General features: G+C 36.6%; 2 protein-coding genes and 1 pseudogene across 2 annotated transcripts; 2 read left to right on the top strand and 1 right to left on the bottom strand.

Annotated features, from left to right (window-relative positions):
• The first annotated feature begins 1851 nt into the window (after positions 1–1851).
• LOC145167199 (lysine histidine transporter 1-like) lies at positions 1852–6614 on the top strand. The gene is made up of 8 exons (XM_079086314.1): positions 1852–2108; positions 3753–3925; positions 4023–4409; positions 4908–5301; positions 5468–5573; positions 5668–5759; positions 5853–5921; positions 6129–6614. The coding sequence occupies exons 1-8, from the start codon at positions 2058–2060 to the stop codon at positions 6225–6227; spliced, it is 1371 nt and encodes a 456-aa protein (XP_078942440.1). The 5' UTR covers positions 1852–2057; the 3' UTR covers positions 6228–6614.
• A 362-nt stretch (positions 6615–6976) lies between these two features.
• On the top strand, positions 6977–11626 carry LOC145164604 (lysine histidine transporter 1-like). The gene is made up of 8 exons (XM_079083315.1): positions 6977–7051; positions 7160–7314; positions 8357–8740; positions 9712–10105; positions 10973–11078; positions 11183–11274; positions 11380–11448; positions 11528–11626. Exons 1-8 carry the CDS (start codon positions 6977–6979, stop codon positions 11624–11626), a joined length of 1374 nt encoding a protein of 457 aa, XP_078939441.1.
• Positions 11627–11774: 148 nt separating this feature from the next.
• Positions 11775–12900, bottom strand: LOC145167200 (TLC domain-containing protein At5g14285 pseudogene; annotated as a pseudogene).
• Positions 12901–23549: the final 10649 nt, after the last annotated feature.

Genomic DNA, 23549 nt, shown 5'->3' with positions numbered 1-23549 from the left:
TCCATAGGTTTCGAATAGAGTTTGTGAACAGCCATAATTACCTCTTTCCATATGCATTGTTTACCATCTCGAAGCTTCCACCACCACTTCATTAGAAGAGCGCAGTTTTGAGCTTTCAATGAACCAACTCCGAGTCCTCCTTTTTCTTTTGAAGCCATAACAGTTGACCAAGCTAACCAACATATCTTGTTTTCGTTATCGTTTCCACCCCATAGAAATCTCCTCCTAATTTGTTCCAACCGATCAATGACACTTTCGGGGGCTTTGAAGAGTGAGAAGTAATATAAAGGCACACTACTTAACACCGATTTCACCAATGTTAATCTACCACCAAACGATAGATTCTTTGCTTTCCATGTGGAGAGTTTGGCCTTAAACTTATCAATGATCGGTTCCTAATGTTTCTTTAAATTCATATTTGCACCAACCGGGACCCCGAGATGTGTAAAAGGAAAAGAACTTGGCATACAACCGAGAAGTGAAGCCCATGTGTTAACTTTCGAAGAAGAGGCGCCAATCCCATATACCTTTGATTTATGGAAGTTTACTTGTAATCCGGAGGAGGCATGGAAACATCTAAGTATTCTTGCCAAATTACACATGTTGGAACTAGTTCCTTCGCCCACAAATATCGCATCATCAACATAAAATAGATGAGATATACATGGACCAATCACCCTAATTTTTTGCCCACGAAATAAGCCCTTGTTGCAAACCGCTTTCATTGCCACACTTAAACCCTCCATGGCAATTATAAATAAGAAAGGAGAGAGCGGGTCTCCTTGCCTAACTCCCTTTGAGATGTGAAATTCTTTTGTTGGAGAACCGTTGATTAAAACCGAAGCATAAGATGAAGACAAGCAACCAAGAATCCAATTCCTCCATTTAACACCAAAATTCATTTGTGCCATAATTGAATCCAGGTAGATCCAATTAATGGAATCAAAGGCTTTCTCGAAATCGACTTTGAACGTAAACATTTCCTTCTTCGCCTTTTTAGCCCATGAACATAATTCATTAATGATGAGAGGACCCTCAAGGATGTTTCGACCCGTGATGTAAGCCGACTGAACATCCCCCACCATATGACCTATGATTGATTTCAATCGGAGTGAGAGAGCTTTAGCGATTATTTTATACATGCAACCAATTAGGGAAATAGGTCGGTAATCACAAAGATTAATTGGGTCCTTGATTTTTGGAAGAAGAGTGATGAAATGGGTCCTTGATTTTTGGAAGAAGAGTGATGAAAGAGGATATAGATATAGAAACTAATCATTACCGTTTCAAGTCACAATAAACCATTTTACAGCACATCTAAACACCATAAATTCAAAATTAAATGTAGCTTTCAGTTATTGCAACCTAAAAATTGATGGAAAGTAACGTTCTAAACCATTTGTACGAGGTCAAGATGACCGAGTTCTGGGTTCTTATTTGTAACGATATAATCACAGGTTTATACAAAGTACAGACCCACATCTTGAGATAATTTTCTGTTGAAATTTACACGGCAACAAATACATATAAGCATTGTAACATAATAAATTATCAATAAAACAACAATGTTCCGATTAGTATTAAACATAAGACAAATTACACCTTTCAGTCAATTTATATTTTATAAAACATAATTTTAAAATCAATATGCTATAGATTATAATAAAATAAAAAACCCATTTAATTTAATTATAAACTAAGAACATCTCTTATTTGATTTCGAAAGTACACTCATTAAATAAAATTTGATTAAAATTACGTCATTTATTTATTATTTTAATAAAAAACTAATGATATATTTTCAATTTGAGAGAATCCGTCGACTTGTGAGAGTTGACCCAAGTAAAGCACATGGATTTTTTGCAACGGCTTCGTGGAAGCAGCTAACTTCAATTGACTCAAGTATGAAAGCTGGATGTCTGGTTCGCTCTATATATACGCATCTGTACTAAATGATCATAGCTCAAACCAGACTTATCTCCATTGATAATCGATTAGTTGTTAATTAATTGCTGATTTTTGGGTTTTTATGTCATAAGTGGTTAAAATATACCACCATGGGCACACAAGATGAACAATACTCCGATAACAAATTCTCCGATAACAAGGTATGTTCCCCTCGCTATAAATCTCTTCTCTTCGTGTCTTTTTATCTAAGTTACTGTCTCATTGTTTTTAGGATTTCATTTCGTCCTGTCAACTGTTTATATCTTTTTCACAAACACATAGAACATCCACAATTTACATTTTAATGAAATTATTGAATGAGATCTCAGTTTGAATTTAATGGATTAAACTCAATCCTAGTAAATATCAACATTCAATAAATATGAAGTTAAATATAGAGTTCAAGTGAACATTGCACTTTTCAATTTAAAAATAATAATAATAATAAAACACTTTTTTAATATAAAATAATTAACAACTAAATGATTTCTTTTTAAATATGTTTTTTTTTTAATTTTGTAAAGTTCAATATATTATAAAAAAAAGTTGTATGTAAAATGAATTAATGATGTTATAGATCGTGAATGTCTTTACATTCAACAGAGATCGTTTTCCTTGTGTCTATAACCTATTGACCCATGTTCAAATCCTGGCACTACTCAGCCCTTCTGGCCATGGAGGTTCGCCTGCAGTGACTCCAGGGCATGAGGCAAAGCCTCATGTTTGCAGCGGGGGATTAGTCGGTGAGCGAAAGCTGGCCCGGAAACCCTCGTTAGGGAAGTTCCCTTTCCAAAAAAAAAAAAACTCTATATTTTTGAACCTTTTACTCAAAAAAACCACTATTATTTACTTTTCGAAAAATCCAGAGACATTTAGAAAAAAATGCAATCTAGCCATTGACATTTTTTTTGCCATTTAGTCATTATTGAGGTCAGTTTCTTATTTTGGATTGGTTGTTTCTTGATGAAAGTCTCCGTCAATAATTTTCTAATGACTAAAAACATTATTTTAGATTGCGTATAATATAACCGATCCTATTTAATTGATAAAAAGACTAATTCACTTTGAACTACAAATGCGAAAATAAATATTTTTCTAATTATATATGTAGTTCCACACCTAAAGATATTTCTTGTTATTTAATGTTAAAACCTATCAAACCGAAAACTTTTTTAAATATAAATGATTTTTCTAAATAAATAAATAAAACGGTGGCTTTCTCAATGCAAATGAAAAAATATATAATGCTTTTGTGAAAGCTTAACTTAATTTAAAAATGGGTCAGTTGACCAGTTCCATATACGACAACTGGCGAATATAATAACGGGTCTGTTCCAAACTTCCAATACACCAGCTGGACAAATAAAAAATTTACATTTAGATTTTTATACAGAAGATATTAAGATCATAACGTGTATGGGATACTCTTCTATTAATATAATATAATAATAGATACCTTATTCGTTGAAATTGTTTATATGAGACTTAAATAAGAAATGGCCCACCTAGATAGTTAAACCATATCTCATCCAAAATTTTCAAACTAGGATATGTGTGTACTTTCCTAACATTTTCTTTTTCTTTTATACTCCAAAATAGTGAAATACTAATATTATTTTCTAAGATATACACGTACTGTTTATATGCAACATCCACCCATAGTTCTATCCTCTTCATTTCTTTATTTCTAGATTGACTTACAAACCCGTATCCAAAAAGATGTGTTCAACAGAAGTACTATAGTATTGAATTTGTAATAATAATAATAATAATGGTAAAACTGATATCGATGAACATATAAACAGGTTAACGATAGACAGGTTGACAATAGAACTGAGAAAGAGAAAGCCATTGATGCATGGCTTCCAATCACTGGATCAAGAAATGCAAAATGGTGGTATTCAGCTTTCCACAATGTCACAGCCATGGTGGGAGCCGGTGTTCTCAGTCTCCCTTTTGCCATGTCAGAACTCGGATGGTTAGTTCCTAATTCCTATCATCGCTATTATTAAATACATATTTAAAATAATACAAAATTAATTTTATTAATATCATTTAAATATATTTTATTTTAGGGGTCCCGGTGTTGCGGTTTTGGTAATATCATGGGTTGTAACTTTATACACGTTATGGCAAATGGTTGAGATGCATGAAATAGTGCCCGGAAAACGATTTGACAGATATCATGAACTCGGGCAACATGCTTTTGGGGAAAAGCTTGGTCTTTATATTGTGGTTCCACAACAGCTGATTGTTGAAGTTGGTGTGGATATTGTTTATATGGTCACTGGAGGAAAATCTTTAAAGAAATTTCATGATCTGGTTTGCGATGATCACTGTAAAGACATCAAGCTCACCTATTTCATCATGATCTTTGCCTCTGTGCATTTCGTTCTTTCCCATTTACCAAATTTGAATGCCATCTCCGGTGTGTCGTTGGCAGCAGCCGTTATGTCGCTCAGGTAGTTAACATTACCAAAAAGATTTGACAGATATGACAGAATAGAACAGGTTGTACTAGGTTTCGCATACAATGGACTAGGGTTGAGACTGATGTCAATGAGACAAATATTGCAACTTTTTGTTAAGCCCAAAAATAAGGGCAACGTTTTTCTCACTGTCGAAACTGTCCAAATGATGTGAATGCCCTCCACATTTTCATCCTCAATAATAATCATAGAAAGCATGTACGTTCCCATCCATTGTTGTTTTATACTGAACATGACATAATTGTACAAGCTTTAGGGTTATTTTCGATGATGAGGATCAGAAGGGCATTTACGTCTTTACACAAACGAGAGATTGAGAGTGAGTCGCGTCGCAATTTTTTGAGTGGGACAAAAAATTGCAATTTTTGTCCCTTTTGTCATCGGTCTCAGTCTCAGTCTAATGTATATCAAACGCAGTACAACTTGTTCGCTTTTTTGACAGGAATAACCAATACGATTGTTATGATGCAGTTACTCTACTATTGCATGGACGGCTGCTTTAAAAAAGGGCGTGCAGCCGGACGTAGATTATGGATACAAGGCTAAAACCACAGTTGGAACAGTGTTCAACTTCTTTAGTGCATTGGGTGATGTTGCATTTGCATATGCGGGGCACAACGTGGTGTTGGAAATCCAAGCCACTATTCCATCGACCCGCGAGAAGCCTTCAAAGGGTCCCATGTGGAGGGGAGTGATTGTTGCCTACATAGTTGTTGCCATATGCTACTTCCCAGTTGCCCTTATTGGGTATTGGGTGTATGGAAATTCAGTCGACGATAATATTCTTCAAACTTTAAATAAGCCTACGTGGCTAATTGCCATGGCTAATTTGATGGTTGTGATCCACGTCATCGGTAGCTACCAGGTGCGAAAACAAAGGATGTAAACAAGGCAAAATTTAAAAACTTTAGACTTAATCGGGAAAGTTTTTTTTCCTCGTTTTTCTCTATTAAGTCGTTATTTTTGTAATAAGTCAACAAAACCTAACTTTGTCATTATCCACATTACCTAAAGTAGGTTTTTTCTTGTAGGTCTACGCAATGCCCGTATTTGATATGATTGAAACTGTGTTGGTCAAGAAGTTGAACTTCACCCCTAGTTTCATTCTTCGGTTTATCACAAGGAACATATATGTTGGTAAGCAAACTATAACATATAGACCAATGACAATTAACGATTTTTTGGGGCATACACATTATTAACCGATGAATTTTCTTCCTTCCGTTTGCAGCATTCACAATGTTTGTAGGAATTTGCTTCCCTTTCTTCGGTGGACTCCTTGGTTTCTTTGGAGGATTTGCTTTCGCCCCCACAACATACTTTGTAAGTAACTTCATCTTTTCCTATCTCTTCTTTCTTTTCGCCATACTCGATTAATGGTTTTAATTTTGTTTTTATTTGTTCTTTATCGTTTAGTTGCCTTGCATCATGTGGCTTTCCATCTGTAAACCTAAAAGATGGAGCTTATCTTGGATTACCAATTGGGTACGTATTACATGTAACATATTCAGCTTCAGCAGTTGATATTGATTAAGACTACCGATAACTTCCACCACGGTTTTAAGCTAAACCAAATGTTTTGGTCTAGTGTATAACTTTGGACTTAGGGTGTTACAATATCCAACACCCAAACGAACCATATTTTCATACTTGTTTAATCATTTCTATTAACACCCGATTCACATATTTCAGATATGCATCATACTTGGAGTTGCTTTGATGATCGTCTCACCTATTGGAGGCTTAAGGCAAATCATTGTACAAGCCAAAGATTACGAGTTTTTCTCTTAATTGCAAAGCAAGTTATCGCATAGAACTTAGCTTGTAAGTCAAGAAAGCTTGTAATGATGCTATGAAGACCACTATAAGCTATTCAGAAATTATTACGGTTGAAAAGAGTGTTTATAGGGAAGAAGAGGAATACCAGTTCCATCCTTTATTTTCGTTTGAATTGTTTTTGTTTTTTGTTTGCGGTTAGTTTGTGTGCATATTTATATACATGTTTTCAAACTTGTATCTATAGATGTGAATTGTACTCCAAAATTACAATCATATTCGCTATTTATACACCAGAACTCAAGTCTATTCTAGACTCACTTGTAATATGCTTCCATGTAATGAACAAATACCATTATTACAACTCCTATTCATCTCTACCAATGTAGATTTTTGTTCTAATGTGTGTAATTACAACAAGATTTACATTGTGTGCATCTAAATATTGGTTTAGTTGTCACTAGGATAAAAGAAAATCATATTCATCCTTCCCTTTCAACCCTAAGAAAAATACACATGACATTTGGCACTTAGGAACAAGACATGAAAATGGAGTTTCCAAAGACTTTTTTCGATTGAGATCCTTAAGACTTGACAATAACTTTTATGAGACTGCTAGATACAGAATAAATAGCCGGCTTAATTTGTCTCATATGGACTAATCTTTCTTAAAGGAAACACTACTTAAATAAGTGCATCTATAATCTACCTTTCTGTTTCAGTTTTGTTACTTTTTCTTCGATATTATCATCACAAATTCTCCCATGGGAACTCAAGATACAGATGATACAAAGTCATTCGATGATTTAAAAGGGCCAACAGCACATGCATCCAGTTTTGTAAGATAGTTTTTTCTTAGAATGCTTTAAAAGACACGTTTTTATGAACAAAAAGCATAAAAGAAAATTTAAAGGATGCGATTAATTTGTACCCTTTTTTTATAACAGGATGAAAGGACAGAAGAACAGAAAGCCATTGATGCATGGCTTCCAATCACTGGATCAAGAAATGCAAAATGGTGGTATGCTGCTTTCCACAATGTCACAGCCATGGTTGGAGCTGGAGTCTTAAGTCTTCCATATGCCATGTCAAATCTTGGATGGTATTGTATCTCATTACTCCTAAAATTGAAAACACAAAAAGACGATTTTGTCCTTCAATTCCCATAAATTTCTTCGTTTAAATACTAGAGTAACTTTTACAGAAATGGTTTCCTATGCTTTCTGGGTTTAATTTTACCGTGTTTAGTAAAGAATTGGAATGTTTTTCAATTTCGGTCCTTTTTTAAAGGTTTCGTATCGACTTTGGTCCCTGGGAGTCTGGGACTTTCTGATTTTGGTCCTTATTTCAAGGTTCAAGGGACCAAAATGGATATGAAACCATGAAAAAAAAACTGGATCTGAAAAAAGGTTTCGAATTGGGACATAACATGGTAAATTTAGTAAATAAAATTACATTTTTGGTCCCTGAGCATAACTTATTTTTTCAATTTTGGTCCCGAAATATTTCCTCTTGCAATTTTGGTCCTTATATGAGGTTCTTTTAGTGTTTTTCGGACCCTGTTATAAGTAAAATGACTATTTTGGTCCGTGAGTATTGCTGAATTTTGCAATTTTGGTCCTAAAAATATAGTCATTTTACTCGTAATAGGGACCATAAACATCACAAAACCCTCAAATAGACAAATAAGGACCAATACTGCAAGAGAAAACATTTTGACACCAAAATTTGGAAAACAGCTATACTCAGGGACCAAAAATGTAATTTACTCAAACCAGAAAGAGCAAAGACCATCTTTTTAATTTATACTAAATATCTGATTTTGGTCTTTATTTCAAGGTTCCAAGAACCAAAAACTGATACGAAACCTTGAAATAAGGACCAAAATTGAAAAAACATCTCATCTTTCGACTAAAAAACTCGGTCAAATTTAGAAAGAACAAGGACCAATTTTGTAATTTATTCAAAATATCTGAATTTTCATTCCTTATTTCAAATTCATGGACCAAAACCGATACAAAAACAATGACCAAAACTGAAAAAGATTTCAAATTTGGACTAAACATAGTAAACATTAGAAAGAACAAGGACCATTTCTGTAATTTACTCTAAATACTAACAAGATGAAATTCTTCCAAATACAGGGGACCTGGTGTGGTTATACTAATTCTATCATGGATAATAACCTTATACACACTTTGGCAAATGGTTGAAATGCATGAAATAATACCTGGAAAACGGTTTGATAGATACCATGAATTGGGTCAAGAAGCTTTTGGTGAAAAACTCGGTTTATATATTGTTGTTCCTCAACAATTGATTTGTGAAGTGGGTGTGGATATAGTTTATATGGTGACAGGTGGCGTATCTATAAGGAAAATCCACAAAACTCTTTGTGAAGATTGCAAAGAAATTAAAACAACATATTTCATAATGATATTTGCTTCTGTTCATTTTGTGTTGTCTCACCTTCCAAATTTCAACTCCATTTCTGGCGTCTCATTGGCTGCTGCTGTCATGTCTTTAACGTGAGTTTTTACATCTTTACCCTTGTCAATTGTCATTAACTAAAATGGTATTCAAGAATTATAATTTCAAGGTTTTGTATCTATTTTGGTTATTCATATGAAACCTTGAAATAAGGACCAAAATTGAAAAAAGTTTCAGTTTTGGACTAAACACAGTAAAAATCAGAAAGCACATACACCATTTTGTAATTCACTCTAATTTTAAGGTTCCAAAGACCAAAAATCGATACGAAACCATGAAAAATGACCAAAATTGAAACCACATAGCACAAGGACTGTTTTTGTAATTTACTCTAACTTACAGTGTTATGGCCAAACACCTCGTCGATTTTGGTCCTTATTTCACGGTTCCAGAGACCAAAATTGATACGAAACCTTGAAATAAAGGACCAAAACTGAAAAAGGTTTCAGTTTCGGACTAAACACAACAAAAATCAGAAAGTTCCTGCTAAACCAATTGTTTGATTTGGTTCTTATATAAAAGTTCCAGAGAAAAAACTCGACACCATAACTGAAAAAACGTTTTTGTTTTGGACTAAACAAGGTAAAAATCCAAAAACACACGGTCCATTTTTGTAAAAATCAGATACCACAAGGACCGTTTTGTAATTTACTCTAACTTACAGTGTTATTGCCAAACAGCTCCTCGTTTTGGTCCTTATTTCACAGTTCCAAAGACCAAAAATTGACATGAAACCTGGAAATGAGGACCAAAACTGAAAAACGATTCAGTTTTGGACTAAACACAGTAAAAATCAGAAAGCACAGGGACCATTTTTGTAATTTACTCTAATATAAGGTGTTTTTCCCAGTTACTTGATTTGGTCCTTATATTGAAGTTTCAGATATAAAAATCGACATGAAACGTCGAAAAACGTTTCTGTTTTGGACTAAACACGGCAAAAATCCAAAACCACAGGGACCATTTCTGTAATTTCCTCTAACATAAGGTGTTTTTTTTTCCGAAACAGTTACTCAACAATTGCTTGGACAGCTTCTGTGAATAAGGGCATGCAAGATAATGTGGAATACGGGTACAAAGGCAAAACCCCATCAGAAACAACATTCAATTTTCTTTCAGCTTTGGGTGACGTGGCATTTGCATATGCGGGCCATAATGTTGTGCTTGAGATCCAGGCAACAATTCCTTCAACACCCGAAAAGCCTTCAAAGGGGCCCATGTGGAAGGGGGTGGTGGTGGCTTATGTGGTGGTGGCTTTGTGCTATTTTCCGGTGGCTTTTCTTGGATATTATATGTTTGGAAATCAAGTGGCGGATAATATTTTGATTTCATTACATAAGCCTAAATGGCTTATTGCTGCTGCTAACTTGTTTGTGGTTATCCATGTCATCGGTAGTTATCAGGTATTTCTTGTTATTTATAAACGCAACATACTTGCTTTGAATGCCAATATGACAAAACCTCGTAAATGGTCCCTGTGGTTTTCTAAAATCTGGGATATAGTCCGTAAGTTTAAAAAACATCGTAGATGGTCCCTGTGGTTTTCAATTACGATCGTGGTTCGGTGGTTGGTCTCTTACCCATATAAAATGACATTTATACTCCTTTTAATTCTTTTTAATTCTCACCCAAGTTATTGTTACATATTGCTATTATTGGTGAAGAAATGTAAGTACCTTGTTATGTGTAAAGAAAATGTAAGTGCACTGCGTTATTGATTACATATTGTTATTATAAGTAAAAAAGGGAAAATGACACAAAAGGCACTATGTTTTTAATCCTTTTTTTTTCCGATTTTGACGGTGTATTTTTTTGTTTTAAATCGAGCATTGTATTTTCTAATTGTGTTTTATGTTGACATTGTGTTTTTCACTTTTTTTTTTCGATTGACACTGCATTTTCCAATTTTTGTTCGAGAGAGAATATATTTTCACTTTTTCTGATTTGACATCGCGTTTTCCAACTCAGGATGCTAAACCGGACCCTAGCAGGGTCCCGGTGAAATGGTCAAAAATCAAAATTGAACAAAATTCGAAAATGCGATGTTCGATTTAGAACAAAAAATAACAGTGTCGCAATTTATTAAAAAAAAGGTGAAACCATAGTTTCGTTTGTGCCATTTACCCTAAAACATGTAACAAAGTTGTTATGAGTAAATAAAATGTAAGTATATTGCTATTATAGGATATTTTGCCATTTATTTTTACATTTTTCTAATAACAATGTATTTGCATTTTTCTACATGCTAACAAAGTTTTGAGTTTGTATAGATCTATGCAATGCCGGTTTTTGACATGATGGAAACCTTGTTGGTGAAAAAAATGAAATTCAAACCAACTTGGATCTTGCGATTTTGGACGCGTAATATCTACGTAGGTTAGTAAAGTACAATACTATTTCAAGGCAAAATGTTATTCATTTATCTATTTTAAAGAATCACTGACTAATCTTTTCTTTTTTTTTTTTTTTTTGGATTTCAGCATTCACAATGTTTGTTGCTATAACCTTCCCTTTCTTTGGAGGTCTCCTAGGATTTTTCGGAGGCTTAGCATTTGCCCCCACAACTTATTTTGTAAGAATATCTTTCGAGTTTTATAAACATTCACATTTTCTTCAATTTCTTAAAATCAAACTAGTTTCTTGTTGTATTGACTTTTTGACTTTTTGATTTCTTAAGCTTCCATGTATAATGTGGCTTGCCATTTGCAAACCAAAGAGGTTTAGCTTGTCTTGGTGCACTAATTGGGTAGGTTTTAACTTTTAAGACCATACATTATTTGTTTTATAAAATAAAATGAAAACTAAACTAACATTTTAATTTTCAGATTTGCATCTTTCTTGGTTTGTGTTTGATGATTCTATCACCTATTGGGGGACTTTACAATATCATTAAGCAAGCCAAGGATTATAAGTTCTATAGTTGATCATTATCACTCAAAGTAAAAGTGGAAGAAAGCAAAATAATAGGGGATTTGTGTGATTTTCTTTTCTTCTTTTTTCTGTTTATTATTCATTCTTATATGTTCTATGTGTTCTACAATATTTGTAACATATCATGAATAACATTCTCAATTCTATTTCAGAAAGAGTAACTATTGATTTATGATTCTCTTTAATATATATCCCATGAACATTAGTACATTACAATATATATATCCCAAGTCAGACTTAATTCATTCCCTTTTCTATGTACTTTTCTTCTCCTTCTCAAGCTTAAACATTCTTTCTCTATACAACTCGATCCAAAGATTAGAAATCCAAAGTATACTAACGGAAATAGCCATGACAACAACACAAATCCAAGAAACCCAAAGCCATTTGGGAATAACATTATCAGCAACCCCACTCGAATAGAAAACAACCATTTTGTAAACAAATAAAGGTCCAGCAAAACCTCTAACAGCAGAATATAGAACATAAAATGGAGGAGACAAAAGATCAAACACCTGGCGTGCAGTTTCAGAATCCTCCCTTCGAGCACTTGCCAGCGTCCAAACATTCTGAAAGAAGCTCGTGATCTCCGCCAAGGCAAGTAAAATCAACACCGCGTATGCTCCGTGAAGAACGAGATATCGACAGGTAACGAAAACGAAAAGGGTGGCTAAATGATGACCGATGAAGAGGATATCGGTTGGGTAGAAGGTTAAATAGTGGCAAAGATCCATTAAGAAGTAAGCAATGCTGTATTCAAGAACGGTATTCTGAAAATGAGTGTTGATCGTGGCGAACCCAGTTGTGGAATCGGCGAGGAGGGCGAGACAAGCAAGGATCACGGCAGGGGTGCCATGGGCAAGTGAGATTAAGCAGCTGGCGGCTTCAGGGCGGAGCTTCGGACTCCAATTACGGAAGACGATGAAGTGGGCAGTCAAGTATATTGTAAAATACATTGCGAAGAAGAGAGGTAGACTTGACATAGAAGAAATTAGGCTTGTGGAATCCATCGTTAAATTCACCCAAATTCGATGTTGTTTGGATCCTAATTCACGAAATTAGATGGGGTTGGTTTGATGTATGGATGAGATTGTGAAATCAAAAAGCTATATGAATGAATTTATAGATATGTCGCGTGATCAAGAGGTGGAAGACGATCGAGTTGATTAGTCATCCCGCCGCCAAACCAAACCCTCGGTCAAAATTGAAAGCTTTTGCATTATCCATTAAGACGCACTCACTGTCAACGAGTTTACTGGTTGAGGTGAAACGGATGGGGATACAATCAATGTATATGCTCAAGGACTCGAGGTTTTTGTCATTATATTTTAATCGTGTTATTGGATATTCTACTAGTTAAATCATGTTGGAGTTATGTTTTAAAAATGAGTTAAAACATATGTTGAATGATCTAGGTTCATTTTCAATTTTAGTTTTAAGTAGACAGCTTAAGTACAATATTATATAGTTGATTGGATGGATGATCATAATATTATATAGTTGATTGGATGGATGATCATGCGAGTTAGAGTCGTTTGATAGTTGTTAATTAGGTTAGAGTTGATTGAGTTAAAAGCTGACTGGGTTAGAATTTCCGACTGAGTCAACATCTGACTGAATTTATGTTGTTTGATTATTTATCGGTCTGACTCTGATGAATGATGAAAAATAATCATATTACCCTTATGTTGTGCTAGATAAAATAATTATAAAAATCTGATATGTCACGTAAAATCTAAATAAAACATACATTATTTAAAATCCAAATACAAATTGTCATACAAAATCCAAATACAAATTATTATAATTATATATATATATATATATATATATATATATATATATATATATATATATATATATATTAAAGTTGTGAAGAATAGTAACAGTAAAGTTGCACGTTGTTGGTCTATTTTGGTCCTCCAGCTTATGTTGCTTGCTTCTGTCATTGAAGCTCCCTCTACTTTGTTGTATTTGTCACTTTATTTGTTTCTTATATACCCAAGTGAAGAATAGTAACAGTAAAGTTGCACGTTGTTGGTCTATTTTGGTCCTCCAGCTTATGTTGCTTGCTTCTGTCATTGAAGCTCTCTCTACTTTGCTGTATTTGTCACTTTATTTGTTTCTGATATACCCAACCAGGGTACTGTTCATGGGGTTTAATTCCTCAACCATGGTCACCGCTTCATCTGGATCTTTCTACATTCCACTATTGCACTCTCCCAGAAACCCACCGCCTCATCTTATTCTTCCTCAACCCTCTGTCACCGTGTCCTCTTCTATTACCTCCTTGCTCCGGCTCCTTCTACTACTATGTTTTTCAATTCTCTGTTTCGATTAGGGCTCCGTTTTGATGAATTTCTCTTCCTTCCTGCTCATGGATCCTCGATCTCCCGTCGATTTTTTCTTTGTATCCGTCTTCACTAATTCGACCCCTACGTCTTATCGGAAAAGGCATATTTTCACCATCACTCAGCTACTGTTTCTGGTACGTCTCTTCCCAAACTTGATAGTGGTATCTCGATTTCTTCCTATCTTTCTAAAGGTTCTGATTTTTATTTGATATTGTTTAGGATGTTGCTTAGATAAAGGGAAAAGCATATGGGACGCTCTAAAAACTGGGAAAGAAGAGGGTTTGGGTTCGGATTTGGGAATGGATCATGAATTTCGTGCCAAACTTTGGTTCAGATTCGATCTTCATTCTGGTAAGTGGTTGCAGATAGATTTGCATCTTTGTTTTATTACCCAACAGAAATTTGGGAACACTGATTACTTTCTTCATTCAATTACATTTTAAGGGTTTTTTTGAAGCTTCACGAATTAGATAATATCCACTCCAATATCAGTTTTAATATCGATTATGAGTTTTCACGAGTCGGCCCCTACCACGAACTCTGTTAACTCCTGCTTTCTATGTTACCACCATCGAACCGACAGTACACCACCAACGGGTTTCAACATGAGTTTGGTCTCTTGCTGTTCTTGAAGCTATTAAAAAGGTACTCTCTTGCTGATCCTGAAGCTATTCATTCCTCATAGTATTATGAACGAATTGGATTCTAATTTATAGAATTTACCCTTAATCCCTTATGATGTGGGTGAATGAACGAATTGGATTCTAATTTATAGAAAAATGGAGGTGAGACAGAGGTTGTTAAGGAATGATTTGATGAGAATAACACTTTGTTGATCTATTTTTCATATTTTTCAACAATGAAAATGTACTCATATGAAGAAAATAACAACACCATGCCACTTCACCAGCCACATCCACTTTTAATATATATAATAATGCCAAAATATCAAATATAGAGAGCTTGGATTTCAATGATGTATTGGGTTGGACTAATTTACACCAAACTTAACTTAACCTTTCGCAGGTAGAACACAAGAAGTAATTTTCTATTATACTAAGGTTTGTTAAAAGAAGGAGATTGGTAATAAAAGCGGTGGAACGCACATGGATGCCAAAAGTAAGTATCTTGAACTATATTAATTGTTAAAGGTTAATAATAATAGAAATTACTACATTTTGTTCTGAATCTTATGTAGACAGGTAAGTTGATATAACTTCAATTTATGCCTTACAATTTCTAACAAGTTTTTAAAACTTTCTAATGGCATTTTCGGTATTTTAGTGTCAACTGTTAGCTTATGTTAGCTTACAGAAAGTAAGATGGAGTGAAAAATAAAAGCAAAGTTGAGGTAATGAGAAAGCAAGAATAGGCTCCTCTTACCGACTTTCCTTCACAGAAGATTGAGGCTCAAGTTGTTGTAGTGAGTGTTAGTTTATATGCATTTAGTAGAATTGTTTTGTATGGTTAATTCATTGCACCTGATTTCGTCCTTATGCAATCCCTTCATTCCCAACTTTTTATTTTTTATTTTTTTTTCTTTTAAAGGAATCCAATTGTGAGAAGTGACAACTCATATGCGTTTATCAGATGGGTACAATTTTTTTTTCTTTTTTTTTTTGTTGCACACTTTGTCCTGAGAAAAGATGCACCGCCTGGTAAGCAACAAAGTTTTCTGTAAAAATTCTTCAATCATAATCATATAACTATCCACTATAGTAATCCATATCATTTGCTTCAATCATAATCATAGAGTTATGGATGATTTCGCTTTGGAAAATCATTTAATTACAAGAAAACATTACAACGACTTAATTTGAATAGTACCAAAGTGTGATGATGCAGCAAATAAAAGTAGTGATCTCTTTCTATTTTTCTTATTTAACCTTCTTATATTTTTGTCAATGTTGTATACATATAAATACTTGAGGTGTTACGTTTTTTAGGGACAAATGGTAAAGAAATTTGCCTTCATGCCCTGAACGTATATGGAGTTTAGATTCTTCAATTTCCCAATAAAGTATTATGAAAGCCCTTGATCATCACCACCGCTAATCTCAACCACCGCCGGTAGGTATGAAGACGACATGGGAGGCCGGAGGATTCGAAGGAAGTGGAAGGGAATCTCTCTTTTGGTCAGTTTTTTTATTTCCTCTACGCTTTCGTCCATAACTATACCTACACTATTTTTTGTTATCTCCAAGAGCTTAGTGAATTCTAAACTTGAAACTTAATTAATAAATTGAACTTTTTTTTCTATGTTTAAACAAACACTTGACAAATCTCAGGAGGTTGCAGGTTTTAATCGCTTTGGATGATAAATTAGTAATAGCAACACTCATAATACCCAATTTCTTATTTGTGTATTGTTTTTCTATTATAAATTGTAGGTCCAGCAACAGGTTATTGAAATTGTCACCCATATAGCTTCTACAACATCAAAGTTGGCATAAAAAATGTTTTTGTACTTTGCATATCAGGTAATTTTTTTAGTTGTAATTCTAATTTCATGAACGTGAATGAATTATATTCATGGATATTCGTTCTTTTTCTTATAAAAATATTATAACATAGGTTCGATATCTGAAGTTCTATTCTGATTCATTTTTTTGGTTATTGATGATGTGTAATTTCTTTGTTTCCCAATAACCACATGTACTATTGTAATTGATTTGTTTATCAATTCCTTAGATTTTTATTTCAATTGAATAGGGGTATCACATGATATGCAATTTCCATTTCAAGCTAAATGAAAACATATGTATTTTTTTATATCTAGGAAGACAGTATTGAAAATGTGCACTGGATTAAATAAAACTTACAAGCAGCAACTATTAACACTTCTTTCATCATGTCATGTGTCCAACTTATAGTCGACCCGGGCTATTTTTGAATGTTTGACTATCATAAAGTTGACTAAGAAAGTCGATGAATATAAATTTTAATTGCAATCTCATTTTTTTGCAGAAAATAAAAGCAGATGATTGTGATATGGAAATGTTGGTACTTTGTTTCAAATGATTAGGAGGTGATAGTCGTATTCCAATGGAATTGGCCTTAAAAGTCACAAGAAAGATTACAAGAGAGATGCTTGCAGCTTATGTTGTCATACCAATGTACCAATATGGCTTGCAGTTGTTCCATCATCTACTGTTGTCCAACAAATTATCTATTGGCAGGTATAATTACCTTTTTACCCTCTGGCTTTTAAATGTTGGTTTGTTTTATGGATATACCATTTAAATACTTTTATAACATACAGAGCGAGAGTCGAGCTGGTTGGGCACTTACCTACAAAGCTTTTTAGTAGAACTCCGGAGGATGCAATCCCCACGTATCTGAAACAGCTTCAACAACAGAAAAGCAACATATCATTCCTTCAGTTTTCTTAATTTTCATAATCTATTATAAAATGTAGACTTGAATAATGCATTATATTTACATAATATGTGGCCTTTTTCATGTAGGGTTTAGATGGGGTTGGTGTACAAATGAATTTAAATTGAATGCAAAAAAATAATATTTTATGCACTTAAATTTCTTCAGTTAATAACAGGCATGCATTGAGAGCACATATGCTATGATCCAAGGTCTTGATATCCCGAGCGTTGCCCTTCTTTGTCAAGCTGATGTGATTGGTAAGAACTACTTGATCCATTACCGAAAGTGTGTGTATTGTTGATTTGTAGGTATACAATTACTAATACTCAACTGATTTTTAGAAAATTGTATTGAAACATTGTCCATATTTTTATACTGCTTATGTTTGTTTTATAGGGTCTTCGTATTGGCGATAACCTAGCCTTACCCATTGCTTTATTTAATATTCGAGAGGTAATACTTTACTTTTTTTTAACAGGGTGTTGCTGCCGCACTTGCTATTTACTTTGCAACACAAAGGGGTCATTATATTATAGCATACTACAACATATTTGTGTATTTGTAAATGGGCGAAACGTAGACAATAGCAACATACTTTACTGTAGGTACCAATTACAACAATGTACTATAATTCCACACAAAAGCGACACCTTCCGACCCACGCAACGTGGGGGTCACCTTTCTAGTATATATATTAAAGTTATGAAAAGTTTTAACAGTAAAGTGACACTTTTTTTTGTCAATTTTGGTCGTCCAACTTACAACATTGACCCTTCATCTTTATGCTTTTGTTCACAAACAACCCTTTCACTTTGGTTTGAATTTTTCATAACCCTCGCATTTTATTACATATTATTAGTATTTAGTCTTTTGGCAGAAATGGTCCCTCATCATTATTATTATTATTGTTAGACAAAATTACACGATTGGTCCCTGTGGTTTACCAGATTTAACATTCTCTTTTTGGTTTTAAATTAATGTTTTATTTATTAGAAAATACCCACCCAATACCATAAACCCACCCACCATCTGCCATCACCACCACCACCACCACCGCCAAAATTACATAAATGGTCCATATGGTTTACCCATGGTGACAAATTCAGTCCCTACTACCTGAAAAGACCAAATTACCCTCACATTAACGGACAAAAAGCAACCAACATGCTACTTTACTTTACAAAGCAATACCTTCTGACCCCGGCAACGCCGGTGAATCTTTTCTAGTTGAAATAAAAATAAAAAACAACATAATAATTTGCATACAAATTTAACATTGACCATTTAAAAGTTGTCCAATTGTGGCGAACCCGGACATTTCGAAAGAAATTGTCCAAGGGCTAAGGATGGCAAGGAAACCCGCTTCGCAAATACCCCGACCCAACACATCACTTCCACTACTGATGCTAGCATAGTCCAAGTGTGTTGCGTATGTGGCGAAATGGGACATCTTAAAAGAGACTGCCCAACAGAGAAGAACAATGAGGAAACATGATGAGTCTAACCTCAGGGAATGAGGAAGCATCAAAGAAACCTGCTGTGTATTGGTACATTTTCAAAAACCTCAATAATTATTCATAATCGTGATTTCTTTTCCGTCTAAATTTAATCACGACGTACTTTTAAAAGTTGATGCCCTAAGGGGTAAATTATGGTAGCCTAGTGTATACATTAGAGTCAGTTGTGATTATACATGACTTGTATACGCCAAACAATCATAGGAAAATCTAGTGAGAACCATTCCATCGAGAACCCATAGTTTCAAAACATTTGGACCCTCGCATTAGTAGTACCCACCAAGTCCAAATCAAACACAGAAAATACCAGAGACGTTCATTTAGGGATGCCAATGTGCTATCAAAACGATCCTCCCGGACTAACTTGACGCGTGATTCTACGACACCATCTTGTCTAGCTCGACTGAGTCTATGTTATACCAAACCCTTTTGTCTTAAATCGTTCGATCGCGAAACTCCCGTCGCTCGTGACGACAACTAGATGCGAACTTCAAAAAATTCATGTCTCTTCGAAACCCGAAAGTATTCATACGAAGAGTATCATCCACAAAGAGAAGGAAAAACTAAGGGAACTATCCGGACAATTGGAAATACGTCGTGGGACACTCATCTACCCTTAATTGCACTTTCTTGCAATGACGGTGACCTTCCTAGTATCAAGGTTGCACCAGTCGAAGCCCTCTATAGTCGTAAGTATAGATCCCCTATGTGCTGAGTTGATACGGGCGACACGCAAATAGACGAGAGTCAAGTCCCCGACAGCACTCTCACGAGTCCTGAAATCATCCGAGAGACGGCAGAAAAGATCGTACGAAAGGGCTACGACCGATGAGAGACAAAAACCCTTGAAGTTCCAGATTGGTGGACGTGCCCTTTTGCAAGTCTTATCCTTGGAAGGCCTAATACGCTTCGGGAAGCGTGGAAAGCTAAAATCAAGATACGTTGGACCGTCCAAGATCCTTGCTAGGATCGGTCTCGTAAGCATACAAACTCCAGTTACCCCGAGAACTCAACAAAGTCCATCCCGTCTTAAATCGTTCGATCGCGAAACTCCCGTCGCTCGTGACGACAACTAGATGCGAACTTCGAAAAATTCATGTCTCTTCGAAACCCGAAAGTATTCATACGAAGAGTATCATCCACAAAGAGAAGGAAAAACTAAGGGAACTATCCGGACAATTGGAAATACGTCGTGGGACACTCATCTACCCTTAATTGAACTTTCTTGCAATGACGGTGACCTTCCCAGTATCAAGGTTGCACCGGTCGAAGCCCTCTATAGTCGTAAGTATAGATCCCCTATGTGCTGAGTTGATACGGGCGACACGCAAATAGACGAGAGTCAAGTCCCCGATAGCACTCTCACGAGTCCTGAAATCATCCGAGAGACGGCAGAAAAGATCGTACGAAAGGGCTACGACCGATGAGAGACAAAAACCCTTGAAGTTCCAGATTGGTGGACGTGCCCTTTTGCAAGTCTTATCCTTGGAAGGCCTAATACGCTTCGGGAAGCGTGGAAAGCTAAAATCAAGATACGTTGGACCGTCCAAGATCCTTGCTAGGATCGGTCTCGTAAGCATACAAACTCCAGTTACCCCGAGAACTCAACAAAGTCCATCCCGTCTTAAATCGTTCGATCGCGAAACTCCCGTCGCTCGTGACAACAACTAGATGCGAACTTCGAAAAATTCATGTCTCTTCGAAACCCGAAAGTATTCATACGAAGAGTATCATCCACAAAGAGAAGGAAAAACTAAGGGAACTATCCGGACAATTGGAAATACGCCGTGGGACACTCATCTACCCTTAATTGAACTTTCTTGCAATGACGGTGACCTTCCCAGTATCAAGGTTGCACCGGTCGAAGCCCTCTATAGTCGTAAGTATAGATCCCCTATGTCCTAAGTTGATACGGGCGACACGCAAATAGACGAGAGTCAAGTCCCCGACAGCACTCTCACGAGTCCTGAAATCATCCGAGAGACGGCAGAAAAGATCGTACGAAAGGGCTACGACCGATGAGAGACAAAAACCCTTGAAGTTCCAGATTGGTGGACGTGCCCTTTTGCAAGTCTTATCCTTGGAAGGCCTAATACGCTTCGGGAAGCGTGGAAAGCTAAAATCAAGATACGTTGGACCGTCCAAGATCCTTGCTAGGATCGGTCTCGTAAGCATACAAACTCCAGTTACCCCGAGAACTCAACAAAGTCCATCCCGTCTTAAATCGTTCGATCGCGAAACTCCCGTCGCTCGTGACGACAACTAGATGCGAACTTCGAAAAATTCATGTCTCTTCGAAACCCGAAAGTATTCATACGAAGAGTATCATCCACAAAGAGAAGGAAAAACTAAGGGAACTATCCGGACAATTGGAAATACGTCGTGGGACACTCATCTCCCCTTAATTGAACTTTCTTGCAATGACGGTGACCTTCCCAGTATCAAGGTTGCACCGGTCGAATCCCTCTATAGTCGTAAGTATAGATCCCCTATGTGCTGAGTTGATACGGGCGACACGCAAATAGACGAGAGTCAAGTCCCCGATAGCACTCTCACGAGTCCTGAAATCATCCGAGAGACGGCAGAAAAGATCGTACGAAAGGGCTACGACCGATGAGAGACAAAAACCCTTGAAGTTCCAGATTGGTGGACGTGCCCTTTTGCAAGTCTTATCCTTGGAAGGCCTAATACGCTTCGGGAAGCGTGGAAAGCTAAAATCAAGATACGTTGGACCGTCCAAGATCCTTGCTAGGATCGGTCTCGTAAGCATACAAACTCCAGTTACCCCGAGAACTCAACAAAGTCCATCCCGTCTTAAATCGTTCGATCGCGAAACTCCCGTCGCTCGTGACGACAACTAGATGCGAACTTCGAAAAATTCATGTCTCTTCGAAACCCGAAAGTATTCATACGAAGAGTATCATCCACAAAGAGAAGGAAAAACTAAGGGAACTATCCGGACAATTGGAAATACGCCGTGGGACACTCATCTACCCTTAATTGAACTTTCTTGCAATGACGGTGACCTTCCCAGTATCAAGGTTGCACCGGTCGAAGCCCTCTATAGTCGTAAGTATAGATCCCCTATGTGCTAAGTTGATACGGGCGACACGCAAATAGACGAGAGTCAAGTCCCCGACAGCACTCTCACGAGTCCTGAAATCATCCGAGAGACGGCAGAAAAGATCGTACGAAAGGGCTACGACCGATGAGAGACAAAAACCCTTGAAGTTCCAGATTGGTGGACGTGCCCTTTTGCAAGTCTTATCCTTGGAAGGCCTAATACGCTTCGGGAAGCGTGGAAAGCTAAAATCAAGATACGTTGGACCGTCCAAGATCCTTGCTAGGATCGGTCTCGTAAGCATACAAACTCCAGTTACCCCAAGAACTCAACAAAGTCCATCCCGTCTTAAATCGTTCGATCGCGAAACTCCCGTCGCTCGTGACGACAACTAGATGTGAACTTCGAAAAATTCATGTCTCTTCGAAACCCGAAAGTATTCATACGAAGAGTATCATCCACAAAGAGAAGGAAAAACTAAGGGAACTATCCGGACAATTGGAAATACGTCGTGGGACACTCATCTACCCTTAATTGAACTTTCTTGCAATGACGGTGACCTTCCCAGTATCAAGGTTGCACCGGTCGAAGCCCTCTATAGTCGTAAGTATAGATCCCCTATGTGCTGAGTTGATACGGGCGACACGCAAATAGATGAGAGTCAAGTCCCCGACAGCACTCTCACGAGTCCTGAAATCATCCGAGAGACGGCAGAAAAGATCGTACGAAAGGGCTACGACCGATGAGAGACAAAAACCCTTGAAGTTCCAGATTGGTGGACGTGCCCTTTTGCAAGTCTTATCCTTGGAAGGCCTAATACGCTTCGGGAAGCATGGAAAGCTAAAATCAAGATACGTTGGACCGTCCAAGATCCTTGCTAGGATCGGTCTCGTAAGCATACAAACTCCAGTTACCCCGAGAACTCAACAAAGTCCATCCCGTCTTAAATCGTTCGATCGCGAAACTCCCGTCGCTCGTGACGACAACTAGATGCGAACTTCGAAAAATTCATGTCTCTTCGAAACCTGAAAGTATTCATACGAAGAGTATCATCCACAAAGAGAAGGAAAAACTAAGGGAACTATCCGGACAATTGGAAATACGCCGTGGGACACTCATCTACCCTTAATTGAACTTTCTTGCAATGACGGTGACCTTCCCAGTATCAAGGTTGCACCGGTCGAAGCCCTCTATAGTCGTAAGTATAGATCCCCTATGTGCTGAGTTGATACGGGCGACACGCAAATAGACGAGAGTCAAGTCCCCGACAGCACTCTCACGAGTCCTGAAATCATCCGAGAGATGGCAGAAAAGATCGTACGAAAGGGCTACGACCGATGAGAGACAAAAACCCTTGAAGTTCCAGATTGGTGGACGTGCCCTTTTGCAAGTACTATCCTTGGAAGGCCTAATACGCTTCGGGAAGCGTGGAAAGCTAAAATCAAGATACGTTGGACCGTCCGAGATCCTTGCTAGGATCGGTCTCGTAAGCATACAAACTCCAGTTACCCCGAGAACTCAACAAAGTCCATCCCGTCTTAAATCGTTCGATCGCGAAACTCCCGTCACTCGTGACGACAACTAGATGTGAACTTCGAAAAAT

Source organism: Lactuca virosa, chromosome 3 (assembly GCF_052849685.1).
Source record: "Lactuca virosa cultivar CGN04683 chromosome 3, Lactuca_virosa_CGN04683_v6, whole genome shotgun sequence".
NCBI classification, from domain to species: Eukaryota; Viridiplantae; Streptophyta; class Magnoliopsida; order Asterales; family Asteraceae; genus Lactuca; species Lactuca virosa.
This window is presented reverse-complemented; position numbering and strand designations above follow the sequence as displayed.

What these genes read in the sequence shown, in the direction of transcription:
- LOC145167199 (XM_079086314.1), top strand. Translation starts at nt 2,058, where the DNA reads ATGGGCACACAAGATGAACAATACTCCGATAACAAATTCTCCGATAAC. An exon ending in GCCATGTCAGAACTCGGATG is followed by an intron (nt 3,926 to 4,022) that starts GTTAGTTCCTAA and finishes ATTTTATTTTAG; the next exon opens with GGGTCCCGGTGTTGCGGTTT. An exon ending in ACGTCATCGGTAGCTACCAG is followed by an intron (nt 5,302 to 5,467) that starts GTGCGAAAACAA and finishes TTTTTCTTGTAG; the next exon opens with GTCTACGCAATGCCCGTATT.
- LOC145164604 (XM_079083315.1), top strand. Translation starts at nt 6,977, where the DNA reads ATGGGAACTCAAGATACAGATGATACAAAGTCATTCGATGATTTAAAA. An exon ending in CAGCACATGCATCCAGTTTT is followed by an intron (nt 7,052 to 7,159) that starts GTAAGATAGTTT and finishes TTTTTATAACAG; the next exon opens with GATGAAAGGACAGAAGAACA. An exon ending in GACGCGTAATATCTACGTAG is followed by an intron (nt 11,079 to 11,182) that starts GTTAGTAAAGTA and finishes TTTGGATTTCAG; the next exon opens with CATTCACAATGTTTGTTGCT.